This window comes from Aquarana catesbeiana, linkage group LG07, assembly GCF_042186555.1.
Source record: "Aquarana catesbeiana isolate 2022-GZ linkage group LG07, ASM4218655v1, whole genome shotgun sequence".
Classification (NCBI taxonomy): domain Eukaryota; kingdom Metazoa; phylum Chordata; class Amphibia; order Anura; family Ranidae; genus Aquarana; species Aquarana catesbeiana.
In genome coordinates, this window is record NC_133330.1 from 242,513,546 (window position 1) to 242,534,813 (window position 21,268).

Consider the following 21,268-nt stretch of genomic DNA (forward strand, 5'->3'; position numbering starts at 1 on the left):
TCCATGCAGGCTTTCATGTGTCTTGCACTTAAGGAGATGCTTCCATCGGGCCACTCTGCCATAAAGCCCCGACTGGTGGAGGGCTGCAGTGATGGTTGACTTTCTACAACTTTCTCCCATCTCCCGACTGTATCTCTGGAGCTCAGCCACAGTGATCTTTGGGTTCTTCTTTACCTCTCTCACCAAGGCTCTTCTCCCCTGATAGCTCAGTTTGGCCGGATTGCCAGCTCAAGGAAGGGTTCTGGTCGTCCCAAACGTCTTACATTTAAGGATTATGGAGGCCACTGTGCTCTTAGGAACCTTAAGTGCAGCAGAAATTTTTTTGTAACCTTTGCCAGATCTGTGCCTTGCCACAATTCTGTCTCTGAACTCTTCAGACAGTTCCTTTGACCTCATGATTCTCATTTGCTCTGACATGCACTGTGAGCTGTAAGGTCTTATATAGACAGGTGTGTGGCTTTCCTAATCAAGTCCAGTCAGTATAATCAAACACAGCTGGACTCAAATGAAGGTGTAGAACCATCTCAAGGATGATCGAAAGAAATGGACAGCACCCGAGTTAAATATGAGTGTCACAGCAAAGGGTCTGAATACTTAGAACCATGTGATATTTCAGTTTTTCTTTTTTAATAAATCTGCAAAAATGTCAACAATTCTGTGGTTTTCTGTCAATATGGGGTGCTGTGTGTACATTAATGAGGAAAAATATGAACTTAAATGATTTTAGCAAATGGCTGCAATATAACATAGTGAAAAATTTAAGGGGGTCTGAATACTTTCCATCCCCACTGTATGTTGTCTTTCCCTGGCCCCGCTCTCCCTGATCAACATGCTACTGAAATTATTACTGTATTCTTAGATCCAGTGACATGTTTGATTTTTGTTTTTTCCCTATACATTGCAGGCAGATTATGGCTGGTAGAAGGGACCCTACAGCTTTTGGCTTTAATTAGTTGCTAAATATTAAAAATCTATAAAAAAAAAAAAAAAAAAAAAAAAAAGAAAAATACAGCTAGGGGAGTGGCTATGCACGCAGGCGCCTGATTGTTCATCAGAAAATGGTTTGGAGTCTTAGTGTATGTTACCCCAACATTTCATATTTTTAATGTGTGTCTGTTACCATGTAGTTGTATTAAAAAGTATACCGTTATCTTTGCATTGTCCTTTTATGAGAAACACCTGGTGATCCTGGCTGTCCCTATGATTTCCTTTTTTCAAACTGACCATGCCCGGTATGGAAGCACATCCATCCCAGTGTAGTTGGTTTGGATCTTTACATTCTACTTAGATCCCTTTCACACTGGGGCGCTTTGCAGGCGCTACAGCGCTAAAAATAGCGCCTGCAAAGCAACCTGAAAGAGCCGCTGCTAAAAATAGCGCCGTTTTACCGCCGACCCCGCCGCAGTGTGAAAGGGACCTTTGAAGCACAGCCTGCTTGTACTCCAGAGCATCATCCTGAAATCTTTATCCATGTATTTTACAAAGTGCTGCCAAAAGAGAAGTCAGTGAATATAATTAAAAATAATATACAAAATGAATACAATAATTGTGGAAGTGGAGTCATTTTATGATATGAAAAAAGTTGATAGCCATGGCAATTTGGCAAAGTATTTTAAAATTCAAGTTTTTCTTTAAAAATTTTTTATATAATGTTCTGTAGTTATGCAGGTCTCTGAATTTTTTCAAAGAGATCTCAGGATTACTATAGTTTGTCACCCTGCTGTTCGGGGGCACCAGTAAACTTGTTTTAAATGGGAAGCGTCTGTTCTTTCTTGAAACCTCTAACACCAGAACAGATGGATGAAGCATGTAAGGTTTTACCTCTGAGGTGGTAACAGTGAAGCCACTCATTAACACTGAATTTACCACTTCGTTAGCAACTTTGCTTCCTGTTGAGAAACGCTAATATATCATCTCAAATGGAGTAAGCTTACATTTGTCTACCTCTAGCTTGTAATCAGTGGCAACATAGACTTGATCGTTACCAGTTTACAGAAACATCAATGTAATTTTGTTTAATCTTTTTGGCCAAAGTAGTAACTTTTTCTATAAACCTTTTGCCTACTCTATCCAAAACCTTGTTCTAATGTGATCCATTTATAGCTTTGCAGGCCCTGCTTGATGCTTCTTTAGCACCATTTTGGGGTGCTAAAATTGTTTAACTATGCCTCCGGTAAACTTCTGCAAGTCTTGAATCATTCAAGGGGACTTGAAATTAGTATGTGCATTTAGTATGTTTAATTAGGGCTAGATTTTAAATGTATTTAGCCAGGGCTTCACTGTGATTAACTATTTTAATGACACAGATTACCAGAGAAAAATGTCAAGCCTGTTTCAGCATGTCATTTGTATCTTCCAGTGAACTGGCAAGTTTAGTATTTATTTTATTTAGTGTTTATTTTAGTGTGTATTTTAATAATATATTTGGAAGAAGGACTTTCATTTTTTATTTATTAAATTTTATAAGGAAATATGCAGGCTTTCAATGGCAATTGCCTGGCTGTCATATTGATCACCGCACTTCCATCCCAATTTGACACAGCACAAGTATGCTGCCAGTAAATTCAGAACCTATGCTTTGTATACTTGTTTTGTCTTGGTGGTTGCAATCGCAGGCTATGTGTTTTCCTGTATAACCTTAAGCCGGGTACACACGATCAGAATATCGTACAAAAAATGTCGTTTTAGAAACGACAGACTATCATTCATCCGATTAATCTCATTGTGTGTACCCGACTTGAAGTAGAGAAGGGGTCAGTTATTTCTTGCCTTGAGCAAGATAATTAACTTTATGACAGCCTTATGTCAATGGTTTATATGAAGATGTTTTATGGAATATGGCTTCATGCACACTGGAATTTTTACAGCTGCTCCTATGGGTGTCTGGCATTTTTTTTTTTTTTTTTCCTGCCCCTGCATGTTCGCCTATGTGTACATGCACACAAGCTTTTAGCAGCTTTTCGAGGCAGGAAAAAAAACTCTGCTAGTGCATCCAGGAGCAGCGCAGTTTGGGCAGAAAAAATGCTTGACTCTACTAAAAGCTACTAAGCCCGCCTAAACTTACTTGAGCTTTAATTCATTTCAATTGCCACAATAAATTATGGGGAGGGGGTTAGGTATTCTGTAGACCTTACATGCTTTCTTACTTTGGGTGACAACATGGGTCTTTCATAGATACAGTGAGTGTTTCCACCCTAGGAATGGAAATGCAATGCTGACAAGAATAAGAAAGCAATGTAGACATCACATCTAAGGATTGGTAAGCTTAAATAGATATAATTTTTGTTGGCGTTTAGATGCACTTTAAATTAGAACTGTAGCAAGGCTTGAGGCTATAGACATGCTGTTTTTTCTTAGCCAGTAAATTTGTTTTAAACCAACTCCCACTGACCTCCTGTAGCTGCATCAGTGTGTGGGGCTGGGTGAGAAAAGGCTTGTAAAGAGTAGTGCACCCCAGTGGTTTAGTTCCAGCCTATGGCATTCATAAAATCAGTCAACACATTTTTTGATGGATTTGGACACCTCTTAAAAATATTTTACAAATCATATGAGCAATCACTCGGTATGCACAAATTAAAAAAAATAAATTGGACAAATTAAAAAAAATAAATTGGTGGCCAAATAAACATGATAAAATATTTGTATAAACAGAAGAAAAAAAGTCAGCGCCAAAATGTAGAAAAAGCGGGAAGCTCCCTTCAGGTGAAGGGAATGGACATCTTGAGCTTCACTGCAATTGTAGGAAATGTTTCAGGCTATGCAGCCCTCTTTTGATTCGGGAAGCCTCTGAAATCTGATTCTAAAAGTCAAAAAGGTGCAAGAGACACATGTATTACATTTTAAAATGCATTGATTAAAAGAAGTACTAAAAACATACAAAAGCTGTACGGCTATAGGCGTTGGAGTGAACAGAACCCCAGTACCGATGGCAGTCCAAGACACAGGCATCCCATAAAGGAGACCTGGGCTCCACTAAGCAACAGGTGCAAAAGCGAACACCTTTCAGAGGTGTATACCCTCTTCTTCAGAGGGTATACCCCTCAAAACATGTTAGATTTTGCATCTGTTGCTGAGTGGAGCCCCAAGTCTCTGTTCTGGATACCTGTGTCTTTGATGGCAGTACTGGGGTTCTGTTTACTCTTTAATGCCTGTAGCTTTACAACCTTTTCAAGTATGTTTTTGTACTTTTTTTTTTTTTTTTCCAGTGAATCATTCAAAGTGGCTCCAAACCCTTACATCCACCCAGTGAAGTAACAAGTGATACACAAAGATGAAACAAATCATTCATTCCACAAATGTTGTACCTGTTTATCTGCTGTCCTCTCTCCTTCACAGTCTTCTAAAACACACATTTTACATAGCAGCAGAAAGCAGTGGACGGGGATATGGCATCACACACAGCTCTGTGAAATCTGAACGCTGATTAAAGAGGAACTGTAGTCTGCTCACATAATTTGTAATAAAAACATCTCTTCCATTCTGAAACTTCCCCCCAACCATGCATATTATTTTATATATACTGTGTACTTGCCAAATATGCTGCAGAAATCTCCCTCCACTAATTCTGGCTGCACCCATTTTAACTGTGGGCAGCTGCTGCCTGTTCACTTCCCGGATTTACACAGAGGTACACCTCCCGCTCTGCAGCTCTTTAGCCCTCTTATGACTCACCCCCCTCCCTTCCTGGCAAACTCTCACGAGAGTGAGAGAGCTGTCCAAGATGTCATAAACCTAGGCTTTTTTCCAGACAAACAGGAAGTGGGCTGTATAAAGTATTTACTGGCAGAATAAAAAAATGTTTTGCTATCCAAAGTTAAAACAACAGTCAGAAGATTTAATAGATGGATAGATAAAAAAATTAGTCAAGTTCAGCTTTAAATTTAAAAGACACCCCCACACAGACTCTGAGAAACAGATCTGAGGATGAGTCATCTGCGGTGTGCTGGAGGGGGCAGACCATCTCCCCTTGGAGGCCAAGGTGTCAGCTTAATCTGTTAGGAGTGAGTCATGCAGAGAGGGGAGACATGCAGTGCTTTAGATTTCAGGTTAAAAGTGATCAAAAAAAATTTTTTTTAAAGGGACAGTGTAAAAATAAAATGTAATGCAATAAATAGTAAAAAAAAAGTAAATGTAAAATGACAACCATTCATATTAGTACAACTTCAAGTTGTGCCAACTTCAAAGTAGTCCCTGCACTAATTTGGTCTGACTTTGATGCTACTTCAGCCCATGCAATAGCACTGAAGTTTGATCAAAGTCGGATCGGCGTCTTAACTGATCTGACTTTGGCATGCGACTGATCTTGAGGGGGAATGCCACGGCAAATTAAACATAAAAAACGGCATGGGTTCCCCCTCCAAGAGCATACCAGGCCCTTGGGTCTGGTATGGGTTTTAAGGGGAACCCCAAAAACTGTGTGGGGGTCCCCCCAAAATACATACCAGGGCCTTATCCGAGCTCACAGCCAGGCAGGTCAAGAAAGGGTGGGGACAAGCGAGTGCCCACCCCCTCCTGAACTGTACCAGGCTGCATGACCTCAACATGGGGGGTGGGTGCTTTGGGGCAGGGGGGCCCTCTGCCCCCCACCCCAAAGCACCTTGTCCCCATTTTGATGAGGACAAGGGCCTCTTCCCGACAACCCTGGCCGTTGGTTGTCGGGGTCTGTGAGCGAGAGCTTATTGGAATCTGGAAGCCCTTTTTAACAAGGGGGTCCCCAGATCCCAGCCCCACACCCTATGTGAATTAGTATCGGGTATGTTGTACCCCTACGCATTCACCGTAAAAAAAATGTCAAAAATAAAACGCAGTACACAGGTTTTTAAAGTAATTTATTAAGGCAGCTCTGGCATTGCTTCCGATTTTCTTCTCTACTCTCTGGGTCTTCTCCGCTCTCTGCTGATGTCTTCTAGCCCTCTCCGGTTCTCCTCCATCTGTCCACTGTCTTCTGCTTCTGTCGGGTCTTCACTATCTTCTCCCTCTCCTTTTTCAGATGTTGACTTGACGCTCTCTCCCGCTCTAATGCTGGGTGTGCGGTATGCCACTACTTGTACTGGCGTGGGGCGGGGTCACAGGGTGATGTCATCCGGAGGCCCGCCCCTTATGATGTAATCACCTGGGACATGATGGGCATTGATGTCATAAGGGGCGGGCCTCCGGTGACCCCGCCCCTTGCCAATATAAGTAGTGGCACACCACGCACCCAGCAGAGCAGGAGAGGGCGTCAAATCAACATCGGAAGAACAGAGGGAGAAGACAGCGGAGAAGACCCATCAAAAGAGTATGAAGACAGTGGAGAAGACCCGGCATAGGCAGAAGACAGCGGATAGAGGGAGAAGAACCGGAGAGGGCTAGAAGATGTCAGCGGAGAAGACCCGGAGAGAGGAGAAGAAATTGCAAGCGACGCCGGAGCTGCCTGTGTACTGTTTTATTTTTTACACTTTTTTTTTTTCCTTTTTAGGTGAATGGGTAGGGGTGCAACATACCCGATACTCATTCACATAGGGTGGGGGGCCGCCTTGTTAAAGGGGGCTTCAAGATTCCGATAAGCTCCCCGCCTGCAGCCCCCGACAACCAACGGCCAAGGTTGTCGGGAAGAAGCCCTTGCCCTTGGAGGGGGAACCCATGCCGGTTTTTATTTTTACGTTGTGCGTGGAGTTCCCTTTAAAGATTCAGACCAGACAGTGGCTGGTATTGTTGGGGATCAAAAGAGGATCCCTGTTCATTGAAGTCGGGCAAAATGGGATCCACAGTCGTACGACTGTTGTGCCAGTGTGAAAGGGACCTAAATGATTATATACCCAGTTTTGTAAACAGTGCAACAGTATATGTAAAATATTGGAGGGGAGGCAATCATTCTGGTGAATTAAGAGTGGATAGAATTTTTTATCTTCCTGTTTTCTGGAAAATCTTTTCATGGTCCAATAAGTAAATGGCTCACTAAACTGTTTTTATGTTGATTTGATCATGCTACCTTGGTCCTCATCGGAATCCAGCAGTCTTTGTGTGTATGTTTGCATACGATCAGTGAGCTCAATGACCGCCTTGTCCAACTTGTCATGTAGGTTTTTTACAATATGTATGAAATGAAAGAATAACCCTTTTCTCATAAAAATGCACAGTGCTATTGGGACAACAGATGTACAGTATCTCACAAAAGTGAGTACACCCCTTACATTATTGTAAATATTTTATGTTATATATCTTTTCTTGTGACAACATTGAAATGACACTTTGCTACAATATAAAGTAGTGAGTGTACAGCTTATAAGCGTGTACATTTGGTGTCCCCTCAAACTAACTTAACACACAACCATTAATGTCTAAACGCTGGCAATAAAAGTGAGTACACCCTTAAGTGAAAAAGTCAAAATTGGGCCCAAAGTGTCAATATTTTGTGTGGCCACCATTATTTTCTAGCACTGCCTTAACCCTCTTGGGCATGGAGTTCACCAGAGTTTCACAGGTTGCCACTGGAGTCCTCTTCCACTCCTCCATGACGACATCACTAAGCTGGTGGATGTTAGAGACCTTGTGCTCCTCCACCTTCCGTTTGAGGATGCCCCACAGATGCTCAATAGGGTTTAGGTTTGGAGACATGCTTGGCCGGTCCATCACCTTTACAGTCAGCTTCTTTAGCAAGGCAGTGGTCGTCTTGGAGGAGTGTTTGGGGTCGTTATCATGTTGAAATACTGCCCTGCGGCCCAGTCTTCGAAGGGAGGGGATCATGCTATGCTTCAGTATGTCACAGTACATGGTTTACTCAATGAACTGTAGCTCCCCAGTGCCGGGAACACTCATGCAGCCCCAGACCATGACACTCTCACCACCATGCTTGACTGTAGGCAAAGACACACTTGTCCTTGTACTCCTCACCTAGTTGCCGCCAATACGCTTAACACCATCTGAACCAAATAAGTTTATCTTGGTCTCATCAGAGAATCCAGTAATCCATGTCCTTAGTCTGCTTGTCTTCAGCAAACTGTTTGCAGGCTTTCTTGTGTATTATCTTTAGAAGAGGCTTCCTTCTGGCACGACAGCCATGCAGACCAATTTGATGCAGTGTGCAACGTATGGTCTGAGCACTGACAGGCTGAACCCCCCTCCCCTTCAACCTCTGCAGCGTTGCTGGCAGCACTCATACATCTATGACACTGAGCACGGGCACTCAGCTTCTTTGGTCAACCATGGTGAGGCCTGTTCTGAGTGGAACCGATCCTTTTAAACCACTGTATGTTCTTGGCCACCTGCTGCAGCTCCGTTTCAGGATCTTGGCAATCTTCTTATAGCCTAGGCCATCTTTATGTAGAGCAACGATTCTTTTTTTTTTTTTTCTTTTCATACATCAGGGGACACAGAGCCATAGTAGTTACTATGTGGATTATAGGCCACCTTTAGGTGATGGACACTGGCACGCCCTAAGACAAAAATTGCACTCCCTATATAACCCCTCCCACTACTGGGAGTACCTCCGTTTTTCGCCAGTGTCTAAGGTGTTGGTCACGAGTAAAGATGTGCTGTGCTGAGCTCCACTGGAGCAGTCCTTGCTGGGGCTAGCCATGCTGACCGGATACATTCGAAGTGTCTTATTTTGGGCCAAGTTGAATGGTACCTGGGCCTCGTATCCGAAGAAACGAGATTTTGCCTGCGAATGCTTCTCTTTTTTAAGAGCTGGACCCTGGGATCCAGTATTTTTTGGTAGTAAGGCCATAAAGTTTTACTGGCAGGGTGCTGTTGCAGGTCCAGGATTGTGGGTTACCTCTAGGTTCCCCTGCTCCTGAAGGTTTACGGAGCCCACCGTGAAGGGTGAAGATTGGGTCTGTTGGTTTACCACAGAAAACCCTTCGGCAGGAAAAGGTAAGTGGAGCTTTCTAAGAAATATTTTAGAATTTTCTTATGAATGTCTCCTTTAAGTAAATAATGTTGTCATGCCTATGTGTCACCACTGGGGGCTGTATTGAGCACTCACCGCCTCATGCTGGAAACAGCACTGTGTCAGGAGCCGATTATGTCCTCTTTCTCCTCCAGCAAAGCAGCAGATCCTCCGGTAAGCACAGGGGGGACTTGTCTCCCCGCCTGTGGCCCCCCTATGCTGGGATTCCTCCCCCTCGGGGGGTTTAAGAGCTGGATTCATTAAAAGAAAAAAACGCATCGGCCACTCGGCGGCTTTTTATACCCCCCGCCATTCTAGTTCTGGGTCCGAAGGTACCTGTGGTCCGCCTCTCGCGCGGGAAAACCCGTCCTTTTAAAAATGGGGGTGGAGCCGTAGGCAACGTGGGGAGCAGGGCTAACGGCGTTGGCGTTCTCTGACGCCAGGTGCACATGGAGGAAGCTTTTAAAAGCACACTGTGCTGCTGCTGGATGTGGAGGGACACAAGAGCAAAGAGGTGGCATTACTTCAGGTTTGGTGACACAGGCATTTCTCTTAACACATTATTACTGCTTCAGGCTGGGCATTAATAGCAGCATTATATTGCTGGACTATAGCCTAGCAGTGTGTGCATTCTTCCTGGTAGTGCCTCTGCTTTGTGCATCAGGCTATGAGTTGAAAAGGGACCAGGAACTCCTCAAAGGGTTCTAGGTGTTCGATTGTTTTACAACCTAAATCCATGTCCAAAAGAATGTCATCCTCCTTTGAAAGTGATGTGGCCGGTCAGAGTGAGCCGTCAGGGGAGACTGGTGTTGCAGCAGTGCTGGACAATTCAGCCCCTATATATATCACACAGGAGGTTTTTTCTTCTACCATTTCTAGTTTGGCAAAGAAGATTGATGCTATGATCACTCTCCATAGTGGGTCCAAATGTAGCAGATCCCCATCCAGTGCTCAGGACCCTCATCCTGAGGTACAAGAGGCAGGGGATCAGGAAAGTCTTCCAAAAGATCTGGAAGATACTAATATATCCTCTTTCGAGGATCCTAATATGGAGGGAGTAATCTCACAAGACAGTTTGCTGGTACACTCCCTTACTAAATTGGTTCGCTCAACCTTTTTGCTGCCTGTAGCGCAGTCTATTGATGAGCCCACCTCTGGTTTGGGATCACTAAAGCCTCCCCCTTCTGGGGATGCTTTTCCTATCCATTCATGGCTAAAAAAGCTGATATATTTGGAATGGGAACACCCGGATAAGCAGTTTTTTCCTCCAAAAAAGTTTTCTACACTGTATCCTATGGAGGAAGAATTCTATAAGAAATGGGGGGTTCCAGCAATTGATGCTGCAATCGCCTCAGTGAATAAAAATCTCACTTGTCCGGTAGACAATGCGCAGATGTTAAAGGATCCAACAGATAAAAAGTTGGAATTTCTTTTAAAGAACAACATGTCTCTGGCAAGTTCAGTAGCGCAGCCGGTTCTTGCGGCTATTGGTGTATCTCAGTCCATAAAGGATCAGTTTGTAGAGATACTTAAGATTCTTCCTGATCAGCAGGCCCAGCAATGGGCTGGCGTATCAGATGCACTATGTTTTATGGTGGATGCTATGAAAGTTTCTATCATTCAAGCCTCACGGCTTATGCTAGGACTAGTGCATACACGCAGAATCATGTGGCTGAAGAATCAGCCGAAGCGCCATGTAAGAATCTCTTGGCCAGTTCCCCTTTTCATGGTGAACGGTTATTTGGAGACGATATAGATAAATATATCCAAAGGATCTCTAATGGGAAAAGATCTCTTTTACCGGTAAAGAGGAGGTTTAAACATTTCTCCTTTTGAGCGTGCTTCCTCTCCAGTACCAGGAGCATCTGGCTCTAGGCAGTCTGGACTGCCTCCACCGTCAAGCTCAAGAGGTAGACCTCAGGGGCAGTCCCAGGGCCAAAAGAGGACTTGGCGCAGAAAGCCCGCAAAACAAAATGCTAAAGCCTCCTTATGAAGGGGCGCCCCCGCTCGGTCGTGTGGGGGGAAGGCTTCTGCAATTTTCAAAGATCTGGCAGGAACAATGTCAAGACAGATGGGTGACTTCCTCAGTTTCTCTAGGTTACAAACTAGAGTTCCGAGAATTCCCGTCTCCTCGTTTTCTAAAATCAAATGTTCCCAGAGATCCAGAGAAAAGATGTCTCTCTTTCTAGCTCTGGATCATCTTTTATCCCAGGAGGTGATATCAGAGGTTCCCTTACAGGAACAGGGTTCAGGGTTTTATTCAAACCTTTTCACGGTTCCAAAACCAAACGGAGAGGTAAGACCCATTCTAGAGCTTAAAGATAAACCGGCACTTAAATATCCGGTCCTTTTGGCATCGATCGATATCAAGGATGCATATTTCCACGTGCCGATATTTCCCGCTTATCAGAAATTTCTATGCTTCGAGGTAGAAAATCGTCATTTTCCGTTTGTGGCTCTGCCATTTGATCTAGCCACTGCACCGCGTGTGTTCACAAAGATCCTGGCACCTCCCTTAGCCAGGTTAAGGGCTCAGGGCTTTTAGTAGATCAATCAGTCTCTGGTCTAAACCAAAGTTTAATCTCAGCTGTAAGCTACCTGGAATTCCTAGGTTGGATACTCAACCTAGAAAAGTCCTCCTTAAAACCATCAAGGAGATTACAGTACTTGGGGCTGGTCATAGATACCATACAAAAGAAGGTATTCCTACCCCAGGCAAGAATCGGCTCCATAAAAGAACTGATTCAACTTGTCAAAGCAAAGAGAAATCCTTCCATTCGGCTCTGCATGAAATTGTTAGGGAAGATGGTGGCCTCCTTCAAGGCCGTCCCTTATGCACAGTTTAATTCAAGACTGCTACAAAACACCATTCTGTCGGCCTGGAACAAGAAGGTTCAGGCTTTGGACTTTCCAATGCACTTATCCCCCGAGGTGCGTCTGAGCCTCAATTGGTGGTTGATATATAGCAATCTCCAAAAGGGGAAATCCTTTTTACCAGTATCCTGGAAAGTGGTAACAATGGATGCCAGCCTTCTAGGTTGGGGTGAAGTCCTGGATGACGCTTCTGTCCAGGGGAAATGGTCCAAGTCAGAAAGGACCTTGTCCATCAACGTTCTAGAGATTTGGTCAGTATGTCTGGCCCTAGAATCCTGGACGCTCAGGCTGCGGAATTGTCCTGTCAGGATTCAATCTGTTTGCCGAGATCATAAAGGTGGTGGTAGGAGTCCCTTGGACCCTGCCATTGTGGCCAGACCTTCTCGCTCAAGGTGCGGTATTCCATCCTACCTTACAAACGCTAAATTTAACGGTTTGGCTATTGAAACCCACATTCTAAAGGATCATGGGTTATCCCCTTCAGTAGTGTCTACTTTGGTTAATGCTAAGAAGCCGGCCTCCAGAGTCATTTACTATAGAGTCTGGAAGGCATATGTTTCCTGGTGTGGATCCAGGGGGTGGCACCTCAGGAAGTATGTGGATCCTTGAATTCCTGCAAATGGGACTGGAAATGAAGCTGGCCTTGAGTACTATCAAGGGCCAGATCTCAGCCTTATCAGTATTTTTTCAACAGCCTCTTGCTTCTCACTCTCTGGTGCTTAGTTTTATTCAGGGGGTAACACTAATTAATCCCCCTGTCAGGGCACCTCTAAATCCTTGGGATTTGAATTTAGTCTTGTCGGCTTTACAGAATCAGCCTTTTGAGCCTATATGGGAAATTCCCTTGGTTCTTTTGACAAGAAAAATAGTCTTTTTGGTTGCCATATCCTCTGCCAGAAGAGTATTGGAATTGGCGGCTCTGTCTTGTAAAGAGCCATATTTAATCATGCATAAGGATAAAGTGGTATTGCGGTCTCATTCTGTATTCCTACCGAAGGTGGTGACAGGTTTTCATTTGAACCAGGATATTATTCTCCCTTCTTTCTTCCCAGAGCCTCGATCTAGGGAAGAGAAGGCACTACATTCCCTTGATGTAGTAAGAGCGGTCAAGGTCTATTTAAAGGAGACCGCTCAGGTTCGCAAAACAGATATTTTGTTTGTACAGAAGGTCCTAAAAGAGGACAAGCAGCATCGAAATCTACTATTTCCAAATGGATTCGTCAAGTGATTGTTCAAGCTTATGGTCTAAAGAAGAAAATTCCTCCTTTTTATGTTAAAGCGCACTCCACCAGGGCTGTTAGTGCCTCTTGGGCGGTGCATCACCAGGACTCTATGGCTCAGATCTGCAAGGCCGCGACTTGGTCTTCAGTCCATACGTTTACCAGATTATATCATATCGTTGTTAAAGGTCTTGAGGATATTGCCTTTGGGCGTAATGTACTGCAGGCTGCAGTACAAGTCCTCTAGCCTCTTAATGCCCTACCTTTTTTGTGTTGTCTCCCTCCCTTCAGTTGCCATTGCTATGGGACATCCCACGTAGTAACTACTATGGCTCTGTGTCCCCTGATGTATGGAAAGAAAACAGGATTTTTAAAACCACTTACCTGTAAAATCCTTTTGTTTGAAGTACATCAGGGGACACAGAGGTCCCTCCCTTCTTGGTATACATGTGTATTGCTTGGCTACAAAACTGAGGTACTCCCAGTAGTGGGAGGGGTTATATAGGGAGTGCACTTCTTGTCTTAGGGCGTGCCAGTGTCCATGACCTAAAGGTGGCCTATAACCCACATAGTAACTACTATGGCTCTGTGTCCCCTGATGTACTTCAAAGAAAAAGAATTTTACAGGTAAGCTGTTTTAAAAATCCTGGTTTTTTTAGATCCTCATCGTTCTTTGCCATGAGGTGCCATGTGGAACTTCCAGTTACCAGTATTAGAGTGTGAGAGCGACAACACCAAATTTAACACACTTGCTCCCCATTCACACCTGAGACCTTGTAATACTAATGAGTCACGTGACACCGGGGAGAGAAAATGGACATTTTCACTTAGGGGTGTACTCACTTTTGTTGCCAGCGGTTTATACATGAATGGCTGTGTGTTGAGTTATTTTGAGTGGACAGCAAATTTACACTGTTATACAAGCTGTACACTCACTACTTTACATTGTAGCAAAGTGTAATTTCTTCAGTGTTGTCACATGAAAAGATATAATAAAATATTTACAAAAATGTGAGGGGTGTACTCACTTTTTTGAGATACTGTATATATCGGGCACACTGCTTAATCACCAATGGCTGATTCGACTTTGATCGTGTCTCCTATGTAGAAATCCAGAAGCACCCGTCACAACAGCACTTCCGGTTTACTCGGCAGCCAACAGAGCCAGTTTTAAAAAAATGTCAGTATTCAAAAACGCAGTTCTTGGCGTTTTGAATACTTTAAAATGCATGGGGGTTTTGGGGTCTTTTAGACCCCAGATCCCTCCATAAAGAGTACCTGTTACTTCCTATTACTGTCACAAGAGATGTTTACATTCCTTGTGACCGCAATAAAAAAAAAACATTTTTTTAAAGGGACAGTGTAAAAAGAAAAAAACCCTAAAATCAGAATTTTTTTAAAGCACCCCATCCCTTCGTGCTTGCCCGAAAGAAAACACATAGGTCACTAACTTTACTGTTTTTTACATTTTTTTTTTTTTTTTTTTTTATTTCATTGAAGTTGTATTCTTTCTAAAAAAAAAATGCGTTTAAAAGACCGCTGCGCAAATACATTGTGACATAAAATATTGCAACGACTGCCATTTTATTCTCTAGGGTCTCTGCTAAAAGAAAAAAAAACTATGTTTGAGGGTTCTAAGTAATTTTCTAGCAAAAAATACTGATGTCAGAAATAGGCTTGGTCTTGAAGCAGTTAAAATAATGGATAAGAGATTGCACGTTTTCTCAGAATTTGGTTATATTTAGTACTAAGATGTACTGGAGGTTTATTTTCAACATTTTTAAGATGCTTTGTTCCTATTGTTTTTAAGCAATAATGTATACTTTAACATTTTGTCTTTTTGTTTTTAGAGATTGTTTAATGGGAAGAAAAACAGTATGGAGGAGTCCCAAATAAGTGCTGAAAGTACTGATGCTAATGAGCTCCTCAAAGAGGACACCAATTTCAACTCTGAGGATAATGTAATATATAAGCAAGTACAAGCCTGTGAATCATCTATTCAGAAAAAATGTTCATTGACTGTGCCTGAAGAACTATTAAGGGACAGATCTGAGATAGCCTTAAGTAAAATCCAGGGTTCTCTTTTAATACACGAAGGTGCTACTACTGTTTCTAGTGAAAATCCTTTCTTGCCTAAAGAAAATATTAATGGACCAGTTTCTTTCTCCTCAAATAAAACTTCCATCCTGAATACAGACAATATTTCCACATCCACAGATCACCCTGTGGTTCTGCAAACAGATTTGTGTTCAGCTTCAGCTGTAGTTTATGATCTTCATCAACCTACAAAGAACTCTGTACAGATGTCAGGTCAGCAAGTTATATTCCTGATACCTGATGTAGCACATGCCAAGAATGAAGCCCATTCCAACCTTAAACATCCTACCTCCTCTTTAGTTGGTTGTGAAACATCTAATGGGAATAATACCAGATTGGATAGCACTTTAGTAGGGCCCATAGATGAGTGCAATGGTAGAAAAAAGTTGCCTGTGAATGAGATACAAAATCAGATGGAAAGTTGCTCTACTGCCGTTGATTCTGTAGGAGCAAACCACGCTAATTTCAGTACCGACAGGGACTCGGTAAATAATGAAAAAACAGAGGAGTCAGAAAAGAACTGCGTTGTAAGGGTACAAAAAAAGCGTAAACGAAAAATGGATGGTAGTAAAATAACTCGTTGCTATTCCGAAGATGCTTATAATGATGTAAATATTTCCAAGAAATCAAAGCTATTAAATGTAGATATAATGGAACAGAGTGATGAAGAGCAAGTGGTAGCACCGCACAAGTATGCATTAATGAAGATCAAGTCTGAATCTTCTCTTGATGACACGGAAGAACACCTTCCAAAAGAAGCTATAGAGGCATTCAATCATTATATTTATAGTCCTGTTTGTGACTATTCTGGAGAAACCTCACCTGTTCACGTTGACCCATTCTTTTCCAGTGATGTACAAAGTTGTGAGTCCCAGTCACCACCAACATGCACTAGTGATCAAGAGCCATCATTTTACCCCTGCACAAAGTGCAATGTGAATTTTAGGGAGAAGAAACACCTTCACAGGCACATGATGTATCACCTGGATGGGAATAATCACTTTCGACACCTTAATGTTCCAAGGCCATATGCTTGTAAAGAGTGTGGGCGAACTTTTAGAGACCGGAATTCACTTCTTAAGCATATGATTATTCACCAGGAACGACGGCAGAAACTGATGACGGAGATCCGCGAACTTAAAGAGCTTCAAGATGAAGGTAGAGGTGCCCGTCTGCAGTGCCCACAGTGCGTGTTTGGAACCAACTGCCCAAAGACTTTTGTGCAGCATGCCAAAACCCATGAGAAGGACAAGCGATATTACTGCTGCGAAGAGTGCAACTTCATGGCTGTTACAGAAAATGAATTGGAGTGTCATAGAGGTATTGCTCATGGGGCCGTTGTAAAATGTTCCGTTTTAACGTCTGATCTACCCCAAAGGAAGTATCAGAAAAAGACCTTGAAAAATTCGTATTTCCTTTCATCTAAAAAGCCTACAACTTTTATCTGTAAGATGTGTTCATTTACTGCACCAACCCGCTATATTTTAAAAAAGCACATTGAATATGTACATCCGTCATCTACCTTAGACCAGTTTAATGGTCCCCTTGTAATTAAACAAGAACATTTTTCAGATAATGAACTTGAACTTGAATCTGAGAGTAAAGAGTTTGCAAAACAGCCCCCTTTTCCAAAGAATTCTGTCCTAAAGCAAGACTTGAAGAGACCGTATGGATCCATTGGTCAAAGTAACAGTTTTACAAAATTGTACAGAAAACATAAGATACAAAAAGCTAGAAAAAGCGCTGCTCAGTCTGTCAGTGGTCCTTCAATTTCCCCAAATAAATCTCTACTTTTCACTACCAATGACCAAAAACATAGGTACTTTAAAATGAAACAAAAGCATGCAAGGTTAAATCATGCCTACCTATACAATCAGAAGTGGGATGGCTACAAAACTTTGAAAAAATCACACATCTTCCCACTGAATCTAAAAAAGGAAGAGGGTAATTCTTCACTTCAGCTTTCCAGTTCACCAGATCTTCAGGAAGAATGCTTAATTATGGATCCTCATAACCGTCACCCAGGTAGGCTAGTTGGCTTCAAAGACAGGGTAGCAGTCAAAAGGGTACGACGAGCAGACCTGGAAAGACCAGTGACGGAAGAAGATATGGATAGTTATCCAGATTTCCTTCAAAAGGTGACTTATGTTGTACTCAAAAAACTTGACCCGTCTGATAAAAAGGACGATTATGATTCTTGGGACAATAGTGAACTTTGCAGTTACAACACAGAATCGCCAGATGATGCATACAACAGTCCACCAAAAAAAGCAGTTTACCCAATTTTTAAAGACCAAACTATAGATGACCAGCTCAATGAAGACCAGGGCTTGCATTACAATAATAACGATGGCTATTACTTTGAGTACTATGAAGATGGCGAGGGAGATGGTTACATGCATGAAATGTCTGATGTTGATTTGGAAAATGCAGAATCTGCATTGCCAGGCCACAGTTCTATATTCCACTGGAGTGATTTAGCTCTTGAAAAGAAGTCTTGTCCATACTGTCCTGCAACATTTGAAACAGGTGTTGGGTTATCAAATCATGTTCGCGGACATTTGCACAGAGCTGGACTAACTTACGAAGCTCGCCACGTGGTGTCTCCAGAGCAAATTGCATCAAGTGATAAAATGCAGCACTTCAGAAGGACAGGAACGCCAACAAAGCGTGTAAGGAAAGGTGGGTTCTTTTTTTTATTTCTTTTAGTAAAGCTCAAGATTGTTTTGCAAAGCTTGCTTCGCTTATTTCTCTTTGATGAAATACAAATGTATATTTTCTTAACTAATTTTATATTTCATACCATTTTAAACTTTAGCGCATGCTACAGATTTTACTGTGAAGTAGTGAAATTTACAATCTTTTTGTAAAGTACCTTAAAAGTGGCTTGTTTTCTTGAGAAGACCTTACAGTGGACCAAAAAGAATTAATGGGTTTAAACCGGTTATATACAATATGCATATATTTATCTGCTTGTTGCGGTTTTAAAATTGGCATTATGATCTTGCCCCAAGTACTTTTTTTCTCTTCCTGTTTCTATTTTTCTTCTCACTTGTTAAAAAAAAACCCTCTCACATTTCAGCACTGTATTAGAAAAAATAACTTGACATTCAATAACCAGGCCTCCTCTCAGAATTTTATATATATATATATATATATATATATATATATATATATATATATATATATAATGTTTGTGATTGAAAACAACAGATAAACTAAACTATATTTGTATTTGTTGCGCTATCAGCATGTATACAAATAATGGCAACACTGTCAAACTGGAGTGTATAACATATATGCCTTGAGGTTTTAAAAGATAAGTTCACCCTTTAAAAAAAAAAAATGATAATAAATGCACATCTTTTTTCAGGTAAACAAATGTGCATCTATTATTTTTCTTTATGACAACCCTGGAAAGCATTGCACCCACGATCAGCAGGTCGTGGGTGCCAGGCAGGAGTCCTGCAGACTGTTAGCCTGGGTTCAAACTATAGCGATGCGGGAACCAGCGTGATTCCAGTGCTAGTTCCCGCATCGCATCTCCCTCGCAGGCCGTTCACACTGCCCTCTGCATACCGCCGCAGGTGTCAATACAAAGTAAATGACACCCCCAGATTAGTTTGCAGAACGTAGTGCGAACTAGAGGTCGACCGATATGCTGTTTTCTCTGGCCGATGCCGATATTTAGAAATTGGGGCAGCCGATGGCCGATATATGATGCCGATTTTTAAAGAAAAAAACCTCACCCACTCCTCCCTGCTTGCTCCTGTCACTCTACCACACACTTGATGTCCTCAGTACAGATGGCACTGGTTGGCTGTGGCAGGTGGCACTGGTTTGGCACTGGCAGGTGGCACTGGTTTGCAACTGACAGATGGCACTGGCAGGTGGCACTGGTTTGGAACTGACAGATGGCACTGGTTGGCCCTGGCATGTGGCGCTGGCATGTGGCACTGATTGGCAGGTAGCACTGACAGATGACACTGGCAGGTGGCACTGATTGGCAGTGGCACCGATTGGCACTGACAGGTGGCACTGGTTGGAGGAGGCACTGGCAGGTGGCACTGATTGGCACTGACAGGTGGCACTGGTTGGAGGAGGCACTGGTTGGCACTGGCAGGTGGCACTGATTGGCAGTGGCACTGGTTGGAGGAGGCACTGGCAGGTGGCACTGATTGGCGGTGCCACTGGTTGGTGGTGGCACTGGTTTGGGACTGGCAGGTGGCACTATTGGCACTGGCAGGTGGCACTGATTGGCTTGGCACTGGCAGGTGGCACTGATTGGAGGTGGCACTGGTTGGCATTGGCAGGTGGAACTGGTTGGCGGTAGCACTGACAGATGGCACTGATTGGCATTGGCAGGTGGCACTGACAGGTTTCACACTGAGCCGAGTGTAAACTGTGTGTGAAACTAACAGAGGAGCTGTCAAAGTTGAGCTTAATGTTGGGGTGGACGGGACCTGGCCGGTGTGGGCGGGACCCAGCAGCTATTAAATAGCAGCCAATGATTGGGCTGCTTAAGAAAAGGGGTGGGGCCACATACACATAGCGGCCCGCCCAGATCCCATCCTATTGGCTGTGTTTGATAGCTGCTGGGTCCCGCCCACCCCAACATCAACCTTAATTCTGACAGATCCCCTCTCTCTCTTCTGCGTTACCTGTCAGTTTCACACACTCAGCGGCTCTGGCAAGCGCCGCGCTGAGTGTGGAGAGGGGAGGAGGAGGAACGGCCAGTGTTAAATATCGGCCTAATTTAGATAATAATCGGCCCATGCAGATTTATCAAAAATGGCCAAATATTGGCCGACCTCTAGTGCGAACTGTGAATTCGGACAGCAAACTGATTGCATGGGTGTGATGAATACCGTGCCATCCGATTCCAGTACGGGGGAAAAAAAGGTTCCTGGACCATTTTCATGCAAATCCAATGCGAGTTCAGCCATACAACAGGCAGTTGCACACTGACAGGAAGAGACCATGAACTAACTAGAGCATTCAACTGCGCCCTGGTAGCTCATTGAGAGCTAGAAGCCGACAGCCACAAAGACTGTTGGTGGTTTGTAGTTCTCCCATTCACAGATCCCTGTGAATGAATGAGGCAGGCGAAGCCCTGCACAGCCACGTGTTTTTTTAAATAGTGATTGGGAGTTTGGGGAGAAGATGCCCGGTTTTCTGTCACTAGAGGCAGCGAATCAGGGAGCAGCTGCAGGAATGGGAACATGTTACATGTTCCCAAAGGGTGAGCTTATCCTATTAAGGTATATTTTTGTGTTTTATTTCACATAAAACTTTAGGTCATTTATTGATTGTAACCATTTAGCCAACATTATCTGGCAGTGCACAGATGTAAATAGTCAACCTTACCGGACACTGTGTGAAAACGTTAATTCAGCAAAAATAAATTAGGGGGAGGGGGGTTGGCCTCATCTCAAAAGCTTGGCAGTGTCCAACCTTGTGGAGGTGTGAGCCTAATAACCCATGGTGTATGAATAAGTTGCCGGTGTCCTGTGCTGTACTCGAAGATATGTTTACAGGTAAGTAACAATTCCTTTTTTTCCCACCCCTGTTTCTCATTACTAGCTTTTGAACATGGGTAGCTGAGCCAATTCAACATATTTGCCAGTGGATTTCCTCTGTCCAAGCAGCCCAGATGCAGTACTCAGCCTCCAATTGATGTGAAATACAAAAAAGCAACCCTAAACGATTAGCTAGGCAGGATTTTAACAGTACCACACCATTTAAAGGAAAATAACACATTTTATTACAGCATAGGGCAAGTACAATTTTCAATAGGGGTTGCACATTTTGCTTAAGCATACAGTTTGAATAATGTACATGATTTATCATAACGTTTGCAGACATGCACAAAGTTAGAATACCCCAAATAGTCATCTTGCTTGTTCAGTGTGTTTCACAGGTAAAGGCCCGTTTCTTCAGGAACATCACTTTCAGGAACATCACTTTCAGGAACATCACTTTCAGGAACATCACTTTCAGGAACATCACTTTCAGGAACATCACTTTCAGGAACATCACTTTCAGGAACATCACTTTCAGGAACATCACTTTTTTGAACATCTGTAAATATGAAGAAATAATCAACAAATTCTTTTCTTTTCATACATCAGGGGACACAGAGCCATAGTAATTACTATGTGGGTTATAGGCCACCTTTAGGTGATGGACACTGGCACGCCCTAAATTA

At 42.9% G+C, this 21,268-nt stretch overlaps 1 protein-coding gene across 7 annotated transcripts in view; it reads left to right on the forward strand.

Moving 5' to 3' along the window:
• The window catches only part of ZNF644 (zinc finger protein 644), a 144,814-nt gene that overhangs the window by 77,701 nt on the left and 45,845 nt on the right, over positions 1-21,268 (forward strand). For 4 of the 7 annotated variants that reach the window (XM_073593165.1, XM_073593166.1, XM_073593167.1 and 1 more), the window contains one exon: positions 14,814-17,742. The exons of the other annotated variants lie outside the window; for them this stretch is intronic. In XM_073593165.1, coding sequence (XP_073449266.1) covers positions 14,841-17,742 — 2,902 coding nt within the window. In that variant the 5' untranslated portion in view covers positions 14,814-14,840. The remainder of the gene's footprint in view (positions 1-14,813; positions 17,743-21,268) is intronic. 7 annotated transcript variants of the gene reach the window in all.